A 19,719-nucleotide genomic window follows, 5' to 3' on the forward strand; every position below is an offset into this window, starting at 1 on the left:
ACAGTTTGTGTAGACTACTGTGTGACTCAGTGGGATCCTAATGATGTTACAGTTGAAGACCTAAAGCAGGGTTTCTCCTGCAATACCTTCATACACTTCTTTCTAGCTCCTGCTCCTCTTCCTGCCCCCAAACCACACATCCTGTGTATCTGCCGCCTACACACCACATCTGTGCTTGCATATAGGTGCGCGTTTGCAATTTCTTTTCTGAAGCATAAAAAAAAAAAAAAAAGATTGTCTGCTCACAGAACTTCACCAAGCTGAGCTTGCTAATCATACATCATATCACAGCTTAGTTTACCCGCTACGCAGGCCAGCAGACTTCCGCTGAGAGCACACCACCTTTGACAAGCTGTTTTGTTAGACAGCACGTTTAGACCTTTAGTCAAAATATTTAGCAACTCCCTCTGACAGATGCAGGAAATAAAGGGATAGCCAAAGGTGTGACCTAACCAAAGGAGAAGGAAAGAAGTATCCTGCAAAACACTTCTTCACTTCCTCCTTCCTCCCACATTTGTAGCATTCACGAGACAACACATTGTCAATAAAATGACAGAGTTTTGAAACAAAAGGCAATTTTGATGCAGGTTAAATGCTGAACAAAGACAGCCTTATACATGTTTAACTTTTTAAAAAATTACTTTCATTTAAAACAAAAACATGTTTTTCTTTGAGCCCGTCTTAAAAAAACAATTGAATTTCATAAAAGCTGTAACACCATAACATCAAAATGTGCTTTCTGAAAGTATTTATGTCCATGCATCAGTCAATACCATGTAGCTTTTATAATTCTTCTTCACTGCCATCTAATATAAGCATTGTATTGGCTTTATGGTGTTAGTTTGTGGTTGTGATGCTCATCACCCAAGGCCGTGGTTTCAAGAGGTGCCATAAATGTTGCTAAATTTAAAGCAAACAAAATGTTAAATGAGTGACCTAATAAAAATATAGAAGATGCCATCCGATGAAAAAGCAAGCAGATTTTATTAAAGGCAGAGAAGAAGACAGAGAACCAACAGCAGCAAACTCTGGATTTTGCCCTTTAGAGATGCAAGAAATTCACCAAAGAAAGCCAGAGACCAGTAACATTAACAATAGTGGAATTTAAATGTCCTGGACGACCAGCTCGTGTCAGTCTCAACTCAGCTCAACTTTATTTATAAAGCACTTTAAAAACAACACAATTGGCCAAAGTGCTAAACGCAAACATGGGTTCAGTAAAGAAATTACAAAATTAAAAATATATTAAATTAAAATATAAAAAACAAAACCATAAAGCCAAGATCTCAAACCGAGTTAAAAACCAACGTGAAAAAGTATGTTTTAATTAAGAGGATTAAAAAGTGGGAACCAAGTCCATCCACTGAAAAAGTGTGGTCCTCTCTAAGCTTCCTCTTCATCTTAGATATAAGGAACGATAACTGATCTGCAAACCTGAGTGTGAAGCTGTGCACAGCTCAAGTAGGTTGGACGGATATTTCAGATCAAGACCATGAAGACATTCAAAAATAGATAAAAAGATTTTAAAATCAATGCATAAACCAACTGGGAGCCAATGAAGTCATGCTATAATTGCAGTAATATGCCCTTGGTTTCTTGCACTGTTTAAAAGCCGAGCAGCAGTGTTTTAAAGTAACTGCAATTGAACTTCTGGTTGACCCTAATGTGCATTACTCTAATCTAAATATGTTGTGATAAAAGCATGGATTAAAATCTGAAAGTCGACTCGCCGTGACTCCCCGCTTGTTCTTAGGGATGGCTGGTTACTGTCGTGGATTTTGCAGCTATCGTTTCTCCTCTTTCCAATTTAACCAGCTCTAAAAAGATTTTTCTTCGGTCACTCGATTGTCAAAAGGCATTTGAATCCAATGAAGGCTCTTCTGTGTAGCGCTCCTGTCCTCACAGCTCCTGACTGAGCGCCCTTTCAGACTTGAGGTGGGGACGCCCGAGGGATCGAGCATCCCGTCTGTTACTCTTCTGAGAAATTCAACCCACATCAGATGGGATATAGCACGCCTGAGAAAGAGGATCTCTCTCTGCCATTAGCTCTAAAGTATTTCAAAGTCTAGTTAGGTTGTAGTCCACTCCCTGTACCAGCACCTCACGAGGCAGTGCCTGCTGGTACAAGATTTTAACTTGGGAACTTACAATAAAAAGGTACGAAAAACTCCTGTTGAGAAAATAGCCAGATGATGAAGGCAGAAGATGATCATTCCAATGATTTTTAGAGGCAAAGCCCTAATGTAATACATAATGATTAAGTAGTGTAATAGCACAACTACATCATATTAATGAGGCCAAAAACAGCTGGAAACTAGATTTTGATGACTTTGACCAGCTACGTCAGCGGTACCAGTTCAGTAAAGGCAGCACTGCAGTCTGTGTTTCCACTGATCGCTTTTTTCCCCAATACGCATAATTTTCGTAACTCTCCACGTATGTTGTCCTACGAGACTTCTCTTCAAGACAACGAAAAAGAAAATGTCAAGTTGACTAAGATAAATGGACTAAAACATCTTTAATCTTTGATAAACAGGGTTGGGGTGTAACGGTTTACATGTAACGGCGTTACATAATCAGGATACAAAAAATGGGTAACTGTAATGTGTTACAGTACAGAAAGAAATGTGTAGTCCTGTTACTGTTATATTTGATAAAAATGGGGATAAGTGAGTGGGATTACTTTTTAAAATCAAATGTGAAATATTACAAAGAAGCTGACGTATGCACTATGCACCAGCATTGTGGCACTTCTCAGCACTTTATGGCATAACACCACAACAAAAGACGTAAAAGGACCCAGTATTGTCGTGGATACCACAGGCCGCTGTTCATAGTTATGACCAGTTGCGGGGAGAAAATATCCTTCGCTGGCTGGAAACTCCGGCATCATTTTGTATTTAAATCAGAGAAGGCGGATAATATCTCGGTACAATGCAAACTATGCCTTCCAGCAGTGAAAGTGCTGTCAGCATCCAGGAAATCAACGTCCAAATTAAAGAAGCATCTGCAGGTACAAAGACACACCACTGACTTCTACTTAAAGGAGCCGTCTGTAAGAAATGTCCAAAACTGGTACTGCAGTCACTTTCAAAATATTGTTGAGCGGCGTGTACCCTCCCCCTCCTCCCCCCGACCAGAGGTTGCCAGGTAGGCTGCAGAATGCAGCAGGAACGTAGGCTGCCATGGCTGCGATAATTAGAGCTGAGCTGGCAACCCGGATGCTGAAACAATACTGACTTGGTGATTGGGAGATAGGTGGAGGGTGGAGCTTCAGGCCAAAACAAAAAATTACAACATAAACATCAGTTGAGGGCTGCAACTCCTCTTTTTAAACTGGAATATCCTGGCTTGAGTGCTGTTGTCAGTGACATAAGTATTTGAAATGAACATGATTTTTAAATGTCTGTTGACATATCGGGGTCATTTTATGATTCGTTTTATTATTGCTCTTACATACAGCTCCTTTAAGTACAGTATGCTAAAGTTCGGTTAGCTTGCTAACTTGTAAGCAAGCTGTCAACGCTGTACTCTTCTCCTAGAGCTCAACATTTTCTCAGTTATACTAAAAGAAGACTTTGTGTTTGCTGCGTAAACGATTTATAAATACACGGAGCAGATCACACATCCCTCATCTTTATTTGGTGTACGATAAATAGTTGCCTACATTTGTGAGAAGTGATTGTACACTTTATGTGTCTGTTCTTTGCCGTCTATTTTCTACTTTCTATCTTTTATTACTATTTTATTGATCATTCTAGCATGTTAGTGATTTTATTGTTTCTACATTTTGTACTGTATTTTCTTTTGGTATTGTTTCATGTTATTGTATACTGTACAGCACTTTGGTCGACCTCGTCGTTTTTAAATGTGCTATATCAATAAAATTGACATTGACATTGTTTGCAATTGAAGAAATCCACAAGTAACTAAGAGTAATCTGGTACATTACTTTTTTTATTGTATTACTTAGAGTAAGTGACTGATTGACAGGTAACTTGCAATTGTACCGGGTTACATTTTTAAAGTAAACCTCCCAATGATAAATTATTGCGATTGCAAAAGATGGCATTAAAACATCTTTAATACTAAAAACAAAAAGAACAACTTGTTTGTTGCATTTATGAAAGCTACATTTGGAAGTTATATTGTTAGCTCAGAAGGGAATATTTTTATTGCGCTGTATTCACAATGAATGACTAAAAGAATGAGAACATAAAAAAATAATAGAAATTAACATACAAAACTGAAAATAAACTTACAAGGAATCTGAAAACAACTTGTTTGTTACAACATAAGGACATTTGTTTTAGCAAAGAACCATGTTGCAATTATTTTTTTATAGTTTAAACCCATAAGAACCCAAACCCATTTATAATTTAAGTAAAAATATGGGGTGCATAACACAAACGGAGTGGACTATATATGTAAAGAACCTTCCAGTACATTTAAAAACGCAGTGTGACACCTGTGTCACCATGGTGACTTAAATCACATCAAATATCACATTAATGAAATTCATAATTACATTTAAAATGTTATGAACACCAATACATCTTGACTTACTGTACTACAGGTTAGGGCTGTTCGATTAATCGATTTTAAATCGTAATCGCGATTATGTAATTAGAACGATGTTAAAACGTGAAAATCGTAAAATCGATTTTTCACTTTTTTTTTTTTTTTTTACCTTGTCTGCACACATATTAATGATTGATACCATATTAATGATTGATGGAAATACCTCTCAATACCTGCGACAAGTGCCCCATCGGAGAGGCTCTTTAGTGTAGGAGGGGGCGTTGTAACATGTCACCGGGCATCCCTCAAGTCAGATGCGGTAGACCGGCTCGTGTTCCTTGCAAAAAACTTGCAAATGTGAATAGCAAATGTAATGACTGACATTACACACCTCTACCTCCTTCATGGGTTGCATTATTATTTAGCATGCAAAGACCCAGTTTAGTTTAATTAGAAAATGTCTTGTTTTATTTATTGGAAATATAACTTACTGTATGTTTGCAAGTGCTGATTTGCTGATTTTTCTTTTCAGAGATAAAAACTTTATATTTTATTATATTTTTTTCAACTTTTTTTCCAACTTATTTTACAGAGTTTTGCACTTTATTCATTCATTTTTGGTTTAATAAGAGCAAAGTTTGCACTTAAAGCCCAATGGGGCAAATGTTCAATAAAAAAACAGCATATTTGAAATCATTTCTTTGCCTTTTGTCAATTCACAAAATAATCGTAATTGTAATCGAAAATCGGATTTTGAGAGAATAAAATCGAGATTTTATTTTTGGGCAAAATCGAACAGCCCTACTACAGGTAATAGACAATGTTGTAGTTTTGAGAATCAAAATAACTTGTCAAAACAAGAAAAAGGAAACACAATGGCCATTTGAACATACACAATATTGCTGCTGCTACCAGAGCTTGACAACAGAAACGGCTCATATTTCAGTTTTCAAGCTTTCAAGTGATTGCCTGGTCCACAGTATGACAACGTGCACTTCCAAAGCAGCTGATCCATATCAGCTCCTGAGATAACATAGTAAATGAAGTTCAACTCTCAACATTCCCTCTGACAAACATGTGCCAAGCAGCTAAATGGATTTTGTTCCCGTTTCCAGCACACTTAAAATGGAACGAGTCAGCTGTGGAGTTGTGCTTGATTTTCCAGTGACAACCCGATATTGATGGCATTTGCATAAAAACAATCTAAAAGGAATTTCTGATTATGTAACTGTGTTACTGTCTCTCTCTGCCCATTTCCTGTCTACCTACTTTCTCAATAAATGCCACTAGTGCCACAAAATCTTTTAAAAATAAATAAATGAATAATTTCTGCTTATGATATTAATATTCAGAAAATGAAAAATTGTATGGTTTAATTTAGAGCAACTCTCTATGTTGCTCAGTCAGCATGACAGCAAGAGCCCAGGCTGATAAAGGCAGACAGACAACAGATAAGCAACAGATAACTTTTCAACGCTCATACACGAGTACTCCAAGGCCACTGATGCTGCGATAGTGCAAATGCAACATGTCCATCATACAAATGTATTAACGAACAGGGAAACCACTTATACAAAATCTAAAGAGTTATCAATAATACTCATCTACAATATTTAGTCCAGCATGCTCTGTTATCAGCCAATCACCAACTGGTTCCTCTTGTGAATTTAGTAACGCCGGATTCTTTTTTTCTTGTAATGAATAATGAACCAAAGTGAAAATACAGACCGAGTGGTTCAAATGAAATATAATCCTGTTAATCCTCTATGAAGGACAGGTTTAAACATTTTTCTCTTTCGAAATGGCATGCAAATTCCCTAAGTCTTGCAAAATCAGTAAAATCTCCAAGTCCCCATTATAATTACTGACCGACATAAAAAACATGTTTATGTAAATGCCATCTTTAGGGAATGTAACTAGCTATTTTTGGTCTATCCTCTAGAAACCAAACTGAGAAGAGATATTCAAAGTATCAAAATGTGAAACTCCTGTAAATGTCATAAATATGTTCTGAGCTTTGGCAAGCAATGCTGCCCACAACTGGAAATAAAAAAGACCACTGCAGATGCAGCAAAGAATGATCAGTCTCATTTCTACACCACAAGTCATATTGAGTGCGATGTTATGCTTGAAATACACAAATCCACAATAAAGCCTCTTCCACTTTGGTACGTCTGAGAAGCGTTTCTAAACCTAAGTGAGTCTATCAACTAGGCCAACCACAAGACCTGAAATAGGGGGTTTCTTAACAAGGGAACAAGGTCAAATCATTCCCTTTAGAATGTAGTGAAAACATTCATAATACCTTTAACAGTGTGTGTCAAGTTTGTCCGTTTAAAATCTTGATTCGTCTGCGATGCTTAAATGGTAAATGGACTAATATTTGATTCAGGTTTTTGTCACTTATCAGTTACATACCCAGAGACTGGAAGCCCTACAGACAACATGTAACATAATCAGCAGATTGCCTGAGCATGTGATATTTCATAATAGTGCTTTGGGTAAGATTTATACAGACACAGTCAAAAGTTTAGTTAGGGCCATCCACCAATTTTTCAGTCTGGGATTGTATGTGAAACTTAAAAAAAAAAAAAAAAAACCTTTAAGTTAATGACTTGCTGCTATGCCTAGGTGAACAACAGTCTGCTTGTGCCAATTATTCCCCAAGACCACATCCTGCTTTGTCAAGACAACCCATACCCAACCCACGATACCACGCAAGAGACACAAGCAAATGCTACTAGTTATCTGATGGGAAACATGGGGAAAAAATGAGCAAATTGAGTGAGATCAAGAAAATGAAGCCACAATCGAGTCCATGTCGGCGGACTGTATATTTAGCAGTGGAGTGCTGCTTATGTCCATGGTTGGTGGATATAATTCTCTCACTGGCACAAATAAGAAGTAAATATACCAGGCCAAGCATCCCCCAATTATGACATACTTCCAACAACCTTGATAATCTATTTCTGTGCATTAATGATCAACCTAAGGCCATTTCACCTCTGCAAATATCAAATGGCAGCCATGACCTCAAACCTCAAGTGTTGAGGAAAACCTTCTCTGCAGAGAAAATGATACCGTATTAAAAAGAATCAGAAGATGATACTTTTTGTGTGTGCGCTCATGTTCTTTTTCTGTTGCATCCGGAGCAGAGCGCAGCTGTGCACAAGGCATCCTGCTACCCGAGAGACAGAAGACTTAACGACTCACTGAAGGCCTGTGTGTCATCCGCTAAACCCCCCTGTAAATTACAAAAAAAATCACAATTAATGGAACAAAATAGGGCAAGGGAATGATATTTCTTCTGATCACGGACCCTGAATGCATGTGGAACCAACAAGTGACTTATTTTCTGCTACACAAAAACAGATGTACTTTTAAAATTCACACCTGCTCCTTCACAAATAAATAAGTGAATAACGTCCAGTTTGAAAATCCAGTTTAAAAAAAAAAAAAAGAACTCAAAGCAGAAGACAACAATCCCAACAACTCAAACATTAACGGTACAAATATAACATATTTAATGTAGTTTAAGAGATATGTATACAAAAAATAAAGAAAACAAAAAGGAGCCATGTAAATAGTCATATGACGACTTTTTCTGTCGCACATTTTCTTTATGGATTTCCTTTGCGGAAACAAAATCTGCAAACTCCATAAAAACGTCTAAAAATTCAAACTTAAGCAGCATAATTTTAGCTCCGTTAAAAATAAAAACAATACTGTAATGGAAATCAATACAATAAAATTCAGGATCACTTCTGAAAGGCTATTGTCAGTGAACACAATTGTACTTCCACAAACGCAAGCTATAACTACCAGCAACAAGATCCAGAAATGCTGCCCACTTTTCAGATGGGAAGAAGTGAAGAAAAAAACCGGCAAACCAAACTTGAAAAATTCTTCACAATCACAGGGAGCGTGTCCTATGAGCCAAAGTGGAGTGGGACCATCCACCCTCTTCTCAGAACACGTCTCAAAAACCAGCATCTGGCATATTACAGTGGTGCGTTGATGCATATGGCACATGCAACCTGTAAATTAACGCTCCATCTAAGAGTATCCTACAATATGCACAGTTTTGAGAGAGAGAGAGAATAAAAGTGGACAACAACCTGCAGGGAAGGGAACAAGCTGAATGCGCAAGACAGGTGCTGCTCAGTGGAACAGAGGAAAACGGACAATATCTTATGGTAGCTGCCAAAAAGTGCTCTTTTGATTTAGAGAATATTTCCAGTTTCCTGAAGTGAACATTATTGTGATGAAGGATCATAGTGATACTGGGCTTCATCAGTTTAAATCATTGGCAACAGCTCCACTAATACCAAAAGCCCCTAGCTCTGTGGAAAGCAAGTACAGATGATTCTCTAAAGGTTAATTTAAGGTAATTTAGTGTTCTGTGACAACACTAATGCCATAAAAGGCACACCTCCAAATCATCATGGTGAAATTGAACTCCTTACTACAACTCCAAGTGTAAAAACCAGTTACTCTTAGATTTACTGTGGCTCTTATTTCATTGCATACAGTATAGACAAAAGATATTTCATGTTCTGTCTTGTTTCATTTTATTTGTCAATATTTATCAAGTTTCAGGTTTGCAACACATTTAAATAAAAGGCAAATTAAGCTTTTATCAATTGATAATACCACTGATCCCTTTAGCAGGCACTGAAGCATGTCAGGTAGAATTTGATTTCATTCTTCCAGGAACACTATGAGGTCATTGCTGCCTTTTTCTTCCACTATTTTTCACACTCTTCCTGTAAGTGACTCGTCAGGTCTTCAAGGAGAATAGTCCTGCATCTGTACCCTGTTCTTCTGTCACCATGCCTTTGTGCAGAATGCATTTCTGAATTGTATTGTTATAAACACATGGATATCCTGTAAAATATGTTTTGTTGAAAAATACTACATGTATCTTCTATCTACTTTTCTGTATTAATGTTTCCATCACAGAAGCATAAATGACACATGCCAAGGCACTGATTCAACCCCATGCCATTCAGTGACCCTGGCTTTTGGACACCTTGGTAATCCCTTTCGTCTCTGAAGAACACAACACATATTCCTGCCAGACTACATTTGGAATACTGATTTGTTTGACAACAATAAATGTTTTCATTGCGTTAAAGTCCATCCTAGATGCCTCTAAGCAGAGAAGTCAACACAGGCTCTGTATAATGTATCACATAAGCCTTTTTTTCATACAGTAAGGTGTGATCAACCTCTTATCTTAAGACAAATGAGTTGTCTTGTTGTATTTTTGAAGGATTTTTTTTTTTTTTTAGTTACTAAATGTTCATTATTTACACAGATTTACCTAAAAAAGTCTTCTCAAAGCCCCACTGTATTGTTATGTTACTGTTATTCATGTTTTTCTGAAGTTTTGATATATCCGTATGCAAATTGACGAATTCTGGCGAATAGACCTTCACATCTAGAAGCAGTTCTAAAAACATCACTATCTGTATGTGTGTTTGTGTTTCATGTTTCCACATTACTTACTCTCTCCTTCTATTTTATCCGTGCTCCGAGTCCAGATAATAGTCCTGGTCTCCAGTTTTACTTGAAAAGTCCTTCTCTCTGGCCGCTGGGATTTCTTAGAATAAAACAATGTCAGTACCGTGCCCAGCTCCAGGTCTCTGTAAAGGTTGTTCATCTCTGCATCGTTGTCCATCCACGGAACAAGTCCGTTGGAAAAGAAGCCAGAGGTCCCAGCCATGTTCACTTCCCCTGTTTGTTATCCGTTTCCTCTCAGAACAATCTGCACAGTTCAGGCCTAGACAGGGTTACCTACAGCAGGAGAAGAGAGGGCGGGAGAGTGGCATTAAACAACAATTCCCCCTCAAACTCCTTGTGTGACTGTGAGCACAATATACTGCTGCAAAGATTTAGAAAACTGGAGAATACTGGAAACAAAACGGCTGTTAAACGACAAAAATCACAGTCACAATAATCTGCCTTTTAGCTTCATGCATAGAAACACATATGAATACACACACAAACGTGTGAAATGCTACCCACAAACGTGTACGTGTTAATGGGCCAAATTTGATTTACAGAATCAGAATCAGCTTTATTGGCTAAGTTTGAACATTGCCCGACAAGGAATTTAACTCCGGTTATTTCGCTCACTGTACACAGATTTAAAAATAGCAAACAATAAATAAACAAATGTGGCACTTACTAACATATATACAATTAAAAAACTGAAAGGTGCAGCAGTGTGAGGTAATGACGGCTCTAAATAAAATAACATATAAACATTTTTTTTTTTTAAAGTGAAAGGTGCAGCAGAATGAGGCAGACATGATTATTGTTGGAAGGTGCATTGTTACAGCATGTGATAGTGTTATTATAATTACTGTTGTTATTATTATTGTTACAGCTTTGAGAGATATACCTAAAGTACACAATGTGCCACTAAAACTGTGTTTATATATATATATATATGAGATACCATGCATCTACACTGCAATAAATCAGTTAATGAAACCTAGACATCATCATTTAAAGGGGACGCACGCTGTAAAACAAAGCATACAGTTTAAACAATCAATACCATGTATGAAATTGATTTTTTTTCCCCTTTCGTAATAACAAGGTTACTCTCAGTGCAGAGTAGAACTGAAACACATCAGGAAAAATACAGCCATGTATCATTAACAGGGGTGTAAATAAATGACAGCTGCAACCTAAACCCCCCAAAAAGATCCTTTTGATTAAGAAAATAGCAGTCAATCTAACCTCCATGCACCAACAGGGGATGCTTCCCCTCATGTACGTGATATTACATGCCAAACAGAGCTCTTGAGCTGCTGCAGCAACACAAAGTTAGTGTGAACACTTTTGCACAGGGGCGAAAATCCCGGGGGGGACAGGGGGGACCCCCATTAGTAAAGCTGTCCCCTCCTAGAATAATTTGAGACAGAATTAATAATTTTGGAACAATGCAATAGTATTTAGTAGTGATGCACAAACATGAAAATTGTGGCCGAAACCGAAATCGAAAATAATAATAAACAGTAAAATCTCATTACACTTAAAACAAGAGTCATCAACAGAAAAATAACTTGTTATTTGACAATTTTCACCTGTTTCAAGTAAATTTTCACTTGAAATAAGTAGAAAAATCTGCCAGTGCGACAAGATTTATCTTATAAGCAAAACAATCTTGTTCCACTAGCAGATTTTTAAGTGAAAATCTACTTGAAACAGGTGAAAATTGTTGTTTTTTTCCAGTGATGAGTCTTGTTTTAAGTGTAATGAGATTTTTTTTAACTAAAAATGAGACATTTTAACTAGAAATAAGACAAATATTCTTGTTAAGATTTTGGGTTTTTGCAGTGTATTATGTCAGATGTGCTGTATTATTGCCACCTTCCACCTAATACCATTGTTTTGTATTGCTCTAAGAAAGGTCTTCTGCCTGTTTGCGAGATAGAGATGAAAATGTCAAAATGCTGTATTAAAGGAAGGCTAAAACTTTTATTCCTTGTCCCCCCCCTGGATTTATTCTCTAAAATGTTACTGTTTATTGTCCCCCCCAACTATGAAACGGGATTTTCGCCCCTGCTTTTGCAGACAGCGTGATCGGGCCGGTGTGTGCTAGCAGCCCATCGGCCCGAAAACCACGATATGGCCCGATTCATGCACGGAAAATAGCAGCCATAAGCGCCTGTGTTGCTGTTTCCTCCCTCTCTGTGCGGGCTTACCGTGCGGGGAGAGTGCGGCCCGTGGCGGGAGCTGCGGAGCTGCGTCGGCCCGAGCAAACATCTCATCTCCGGCTGCGGCCAGCGCTTCTCACGGCTGCTGCTCCTCTCCGCTCCTGTCCGGAATCAAACCATACCCGGGATAACGACAGTCCCGACGGGTTTCTGCTCTCCCCGCTGCGAGTTCATGGAGAGAGGCGAGCAGACGGGGGAAAAACCGTGGCAAGACTACGCAAGTTTGTGCTCTCTCCCCCCCAGCGCAGGCCCTTCTCCCCCACCAGCCAACCAGCCTCACCATTAAGGCTGGTTTATGGTTACGCGTTAAATCGACGCAGGGCTTACGACGTACGGTACGCGGCGACGCGTGTGGTACGCGCGCGTCTCCGCGTATCCTACGCCGTACTCTACGGCGTAGGCTCTGCGTCGGTGTAACGTGGAACCATAAATCAGCCTTTATACACCCACAGCAGCATCCAAGCTGGAGCCACAGCTGGGATTTCCGACCGGGATTTCCACAGTAAAAGCAGTCATTTCTATAGTTTATTGTGCCGCGTTCCATTTGTCCTCGGAAGTGGGGATTTCCCAGTTCCCAGTCGGAATTTTCAACTGGAACGCCCTACGAAGTGGGATTTCCCACTGGGAAAGTGGGAGAGTCTTCACCACCCCCGAGTTCACATTCCAAGATGGCTGCCCCGGTTGTAAACAGTAGAAGAGAGCTCTGTAAAAATTCGTAGCACTTCATTCTAGTTTTGGTCACACTAAATCAGTCGTATAAAAGTATTGTTCGGCATATATATGCTGCTATAGTGTAATTTATATTTTTTAATTTACATTTTTTTAATTTACATTTTTTGTAACTGGAACGCTGATAACTCGGCTGTGACGTCATTCCCAGTTCCGAGGTCCTACTTCCGAGGTAAATGGAACGCAGCATTGATATCGCTGTTGCTGCCATTTTTTTTCTTTCTTCGTTTCTTTTTTTTTTTTTATTTTATTTTTTTTTTATTATTATTTATTTAATTTTGTTCTCCTTTAATGTATGCTTTTCCCCCCCCCTGGGCAATTATGGGGAGGGTAGGAGTGTGGGTAAAATAGAAATTGTGAATGTGAAAATGTGAATTGTGAAAATTATTGTGAAATAAAAAGATATAAAAAAAGCAGTCATTTCTGACGACCTAAAGTTATTTTTACCACCATTTTTTTTAATGTTTGAGATGCCTCTCAAGACAACACTTAACATCAAAGCAAACATAGTTCATTATCTGATTTTGATTTTATTCAATTCAGCTAGCAGTGAAAGCCAGGGCTCCACTGAAAAAAGAGCAGAATTTTACAGCAATCAATAAAAAACATCCATCCATCCATCCATTATATATACCCACTTTTATCCTTTTAGTCCATCGGCCAGACCAGATATCAGTACCACTCAAGGTGACAAAACTTGCTTATAATTTTTGAAAAGATCCATGTCTGTAGATGATATTTTGGTATGATAACCCTTCCTGAGTGGCAGCTGGATCATAGTTATCAGCTCATGAAGTTCAGAAAATTACATTTTAGATGCTGGTGCATATCCTGGTTTAGACTCATGTACAGGATATCTGTCAATGTTTCACAATATTGTCTTTGGTATCATTTTAAGCATTCATTCAAGCTAAGATGTGAATCTTTCTGACCAACATAGAGGTCACTGCAGCTCTTTAAACTATAAACACCACACATTTTTACACAATTTTTGCCTAAATGGTATACTATCTTTTATCCCTGTGTCATCTAGGAACAACAGAGACACAAAATAGAAACATTGGAATACTCACAGGACCATAAGGATTCAGGAAATGTATCACATCTTAGCTTGAATGAATGCTTCAAAGGTCCCCTTTAAAATGGTACCAAAGACAATATAGTGAAACATTGACAGATATCCTGTACATGAGTCTAAACCAGGATATGCACCAGCATCTATAGTGTAATTTTCTGAAGGGGGTGGGTGACTTCATGAGCTGATAACTATGATACAGCTGCCACTTAGGAAGGGTTATCATACCAAAATGTAATTTACAGACATGGATCTTTTCAAAAATCACAAGTAAGTTTGGTCACCTTGAGTGGTACTGACCAGTGAAATTTTGGGCTCTGGCCCATGGACTATTTGCAGGGTCACGGGGGTCTACTGGAGCCTATCCCAGCTCATTACAGGCGAGAGGCAGAGGTTACACCCTGGACAGGTCACCAGTCCATCGCAGGGCCACATATATACACACAACCAGACATACTCACACCTACGGGCAATTTCAATCAACCTACGCGTGTTTTTGGACTGTGGGAGGAAGCCGGAGTACCCGGAGGGAACCCACGCAAGCACGGGGAGAACATGCAAACTCCACACAGAAAGACCCTGGAGTTGAACCGGGGACCTTCTTGCTGTGAGGCAACAGTGCTAACCACCAAGCCACAGTGCTGCCCAAACAATTTTAAGACATACAATTTCAAAGTTTAAAATATTTCAGCCATGCAATGTTCATTAGCAGTCATGCCGTGTCTTTGCTATATTAAACAGTCGAACTGCAGTATGCAGGACTGAGTTTTTCAGCCTGCGGGTCTTGGCCTTGGGTTCAGCCAGGTTGTGCTGGTTCCTCAATGTCTTGGCAGTACAGTGACTCGTATCGGAGGTAGCAGGTTGTGCAAAGGGTGTTGCTCATCATGAATGTCCCTGACCAGTTTCACTGCAGCTTCCTCCCTCCTGGTCTGGAGTGATGGTAAGGGTTGTGAGATGTTACCAGCTCTTCTTCTGATGATCTTGCAGGCACGTGTTTGTACTCGCTCTAGCTCTGCCTGTTGTTTTTTAGAGCAGCCCACCAAGAGCACTGAGCTGTGTTCCAGACACGGCCTGATGAGAGTGGTGTAGAGCATGATGAGGTCATCTGCAGGTAAACCGCGCCTCGCAATGACAGTGAGGTAGTGCAGCCGCTTGGAGGCATTTTTTATTGCCTTCTTAATGTGTGTCTCCAGTCAGATTTTGATCAAGGTGGTATCCCAGATACTTTGTTGTCTCCACAACAGGTACCTCCTGTCCTCCCAGCATCAGTGGGGGAGGTTGTAGTGGGTCACGCGCAAAACATATTCGTCGCTCAACCGACTGCCCATTCATCCATCCATCCTTTGTGCCTCCAAATTTCTATTTCCTTAATGTTTCTTATAAACTAATCAGCAAATAAGGTGGCAAAACCAACTTCTCTAAGGTACTTATAAAATTAAGATATTAAAGGAATTGTGATTTGTTAAACTGTTTCAAAGTTACAAGTCAATCCCAATTGAAAGCTTGGCTCTAAAAGTTCATATAACCAGTATTTCTGAGTTACAAATTCAAATTTCAATGAGTTCAACGAAGTTGATCAAGCTGACATTTTTTTGTCTACTAAACTTTGGTAAAGAATTTAATTGCTGACGATGCTTGTAACTTTTTCAGTAGTTTTTTTTTTATTTATCAAACCAACAAGTGCAAAGTGAAAGTATTTTGACACCTTCTTAGTAATCTTTAATATCACTTTGAATCTTGGAAATGTGTTTAAAACTACTTAAAGACACCTTGCAGACTAGAAGATGTTGTGTAGGAACAATCATCTACTTGATACGACTATAAAAAGAAAATAATGACTTGATTGTGTCTCTAATGACGGTAGTCCATCTATGATCCAGCTTCATTATAGTTTTACCACTGTCTCAGGCAAGGCAAGGCAAGTATATTTCGAAGCGCAATTCAACAGAAGGCAATTCAAAGTGCTTTACATCAACATTAAAAGCAGCAAGACACAATTAAACAGTAAATAACAAATAAAATGAAATAAAATGATAAGAAAAGTTGTAAAATAATAAAAAGCACAAGTTGTTAAAAAGTAAGGGCAGTAGAGTACAGCAGGTAAGTATTTAATTTAGGAGTACGCTTCAGTAAACAGTAATGTTTTTAAGCCTGATTTAAAGGAGCTGACAGTTGGAGCAGACCTCAGGTCTACAGGAAGTTTGTTCCACCGGTGAGGAGCAGAATAACTGAACGCTGCCTCACCTTGCTTGGTTCTGGTTCTTGGGACACACAACAAACCAGATCCAGAAGACCTCAGGGGTCTGGGAGCTTCATAGGAACTAACAGATCAACCATGTATTTTGGTCCAAGACCATTCAGTGCTTAACATCAAACAATAATAGGAGGCTGTATTGTATTCTTACTTATGCTGCGAGGAAGAATATTTTATTGCAATGGATCAATGAAAAAGTACCAACTGTTAAAGGCTGGCAAAGAGTGGTGTTTGATCTAATGCCATTAGAGTACCATCCATCCATCCATTTTCTATACCCGCTTCATGCTTGCATTAGAGTACATTAGAATCAGAATTAGAATCAGAATCAGAATCATGTTTATTTGGTCAAGTCAGATCAAACAAAACAGGGAATTTGACTCGGTTATTTTGCGCTCACTGTACAGTAAATAGACAAATGACAGCTCTTATTAAAATATATACAATTTTTTTAAAAAAAGTGAAAGGTGCAGCAGTATGAGGTAGACATGGTTATTGAAAGGTACATTGTTACAGTATATGATTGTGGTTAATTATTCTTATTATTCTTATTATTGCACAGTGATTGATACTCTATCAATCACTACGATTGATATGACTGTGAGACTCTATGAGTGATGAGAGTTCATCAGAGCAACAGCTTTCTAGTGCAAACAGTATAGGCAAAGCAGAAACCCAACCTTATCGTTTCTTTAATAATACATTTTCTTTAATAATGTTGAACTCATGGTTTATGTAGTTTAAACTTAGAAATATACATTTACATTGCGAGTTAAATTGTTACTTTATTATTTACTATGAGCAACACCAGGAGGACCTGACATGTCTAATCACAGGCAGTAAAATAAATAAATTACCTGAAACTTGCCTCTAATATCTTTAAACACAGTAAGAAAACCATACAATCACATATCTTCCATTTGTATGTGTCTTTGCCGATGTCTGGAATGATTTGGTCTCTTAGTTTAAATGAACGCTGTCCCACTTTTGTCTCATTTTGAGCATTTAACTGTTAATTTTGCATAATATTTTGAATCACATTGATTCCTGATTATGCGTTTATTTTTCCTCCCTTTATGGTTTATGTTTCATAATGCTGAATTTTGTATCTCACTGTAGATGACTGCATTAAGGTTTGATTATTTACGTGTCTTTGTAGACATTCTGTATTTTATTTCTATCTCTGTGTGGTTGTGTTGAAGTAAAGAGTTTAACTGTCATTGTACATCCAGTATGCAACGACATTGGGAGCACTCTCCATTTGGTGCATTGTCATATAATAAAAAAAAATTGAATAGCAGGATGAAAAATAGAATACAATTTAAATAACAAAGTAAAAAGAGCATATCTATATATACAATTTGTGTGGGGAATATTGCACACAGTTTGACAGGGTATACAAATGATTAAAGTGACTTGTGATAAAGTGACACAATAAATTGCCAGAAGAAGGTGATAATTAAAAAAAAAATTAAATTTCTTATTTAGTGCATTTTGTATTCAGAGCAGTGATTGCTCTGGGGAAGAAACTGTTCCTGAGTCTCTGTGTTCTGGTCCAGTGGGACCTTTAGCGCCGACCAGAGAACAACAGGTTGAGCAGTTTGTGACCGGGGTGGGATAGGTCTCTGACAATGTTGGTCGTTCTGCTAGCAGGCAGGGGAGGGAACAGCCAGTGATCTTCTGGGCGGTGTTGATCACTCTTTGCAGTGCTTTTATGTTCAATGCAGTACGCCAGGACGCTCTCTACGGTGGCTCTGCAGAAGGTCACCAGCAGTTTCTCCTCCAGGTGGGTTTTTGTCAGAGATGTGAACGCCCAGAAGTCTGAATGAGTTGACCCTTTCAACGCAGGCCCTGTTGATGAAGAGTAGGCGCAGATCCATGCTGCGTTTGTAGTATTCCAGTATGAGTTCTTTTGTTTTGTTTGTTCAGTGTCAGGTTGTTCAGGTTGTTGTCTGAACACCAAATTGACAGTCTTTGAACCTCATCTCAGTGGCTGACTCATCTCCTCCTGAGATGAGCCCAACCACGGTGGTATCTTCAGCAAATTTGATGATGGGGTTGGAGAGATGGGATGGTGTACAGTCATGTGTGTACAAGGAGTACAGTAAGGGACTCAGTACACAACCTTGTGGGGAGCCCGTGCTGAGTGTTATGATCTCACAGATTGTGGGTGGTCTGTGAGAAAGTCTTTTATCCACCTGCAGATGAATGTGGACAGACCAAGGAGGGAGTTTGTGGATCAGAATGTCCGGGATGATGGTGTTAAAGGCTGAGCTGTAGTCGATGAATAGCATCCTCACGTAGTTCCCCTGGTGGTCCAGATGGCCTCCTCAGTGGATCTGTTTGCTCTGTACGCAAACTGGCGAGGGTCCAATGTGGGAGGTAGTTGGTCTTTGATGTGGTGCGCAATCAGTCTCTCAAAGCACTTTGTGATGTTGTATATCATTAGGTCGCTTTACGTCTCTTTGTGGCTGTCATCCATCTTTTTGCTATCTTCTTTTGTAGTTGTGGTCCATTTATGTCTCTGTATTCCTATACTGTATATCTCTTTTGTGTCTCCTCTCAGTAGCTTGGAGCTGTACAGTTTCATATTTCAAGTAAAGGAGCAGAGGAAGTCTGACTCCTCGGGCCCCTGGGTCTGTGCCCTGTATGTGTGTTCACTTATCTTTCACTGTCTACATGTGCGTATGTCATGCTGTCAAGCCATTTGGGAGACATTTGTTGTTTGCCACATCAGATGGCAATTTGTATCCTAACACCAATTGTATAAAATGCTGTATAATTACTCAGCATAGACTTCCAACTGAGCATTTCTTTTCACAAATCTATTCGAATCGCCTTATAGCAGAACATGAACTTTAACTTTTCACATGAAGCCACAGCACTTGGCATTGGAAGAATACCCTAAACTTTAAACCACTTTTATTGTGATCTGATATCCCACATTAAGGATGTTGCAGACAAAGTTGTGCTTTTATTTTGGAGTTATTTTCCACATTTCCTGTTGAATCTTGGCTCCTTAACTCATTTAAAGTAGCTCACTCTTCAGCAGGAGTGCATTGTTGGCTTCTTAAAGATGCAGACTTTTCTCCTACTTAACCACAACTTGAGTAACAGGTAATGCTACTAACCAGCTTTTTTCACCTTTAAATATAAAACAAAGACAGTGACAAAGTCAGCTGAAAAACCAATGCTGCTGATAATTCTGGTTGTTGGACTATGACCCCTGACTTAATTGGCTGTAGCTGATTAAATCGGACAACATTGTGTCTTGCTTTGTGCAGTTCATTGTCTCCACCAACATGTCACAAACATGTGAAAACAAAAACAACTATAAAACAGGCAAATAGGTCAAGGTTGATGTTTTATTCTCAAAACTACAAAGCTCAAAACATCAAGCTTCCAAC

The 19,719-nt window shown here is 38.8% G+C and overlaps 1 protein-coding gene across 1 annotated transcript in view; it reads right to left on the reverse strand.

The window, feature by feature from the left end:
- plcg1 (phospholipase C, gamma 1) overlaps positions 1–12,504 on the reverse strand; it is a 35,651-nt gene extending 23,147 nt beyond the window's left edge. Inside the window, exons 1-2 of the mRNA XM_061735985.1 lie at positions 12,243–12,504; positions 10,033–10,320 (exon numbers count right to left, since the gene is read on the reverse strand). Coding sequence (XP_061591969.1) covers positions 10,033–10,249 — 217 coding nt within the window. The 5' untranslated portion in view covers positions 10,250–10,320; positions 12,243–12,504. The remainder of the gene's footprint in view (positions 1–10,032; positions 10,321–12,242) is intronic.
- Between the last annotated feature and the right edge of the window lie 7,215 nt (positions 12,505–19,719).

Source organism: Cololabis saira, chromosome 12, assembly GCF_033807715.1.
Source record: "Cololabis saira isolate AMF1-May2022 chromosome 12, fColSai1.1, whole genome shotgun sequence".
NCBI lineage: Eukaryota > Metazoa > Chordata > Actinopteri > Beloniformes > Belonidae > Cololabis > Cololabis saira.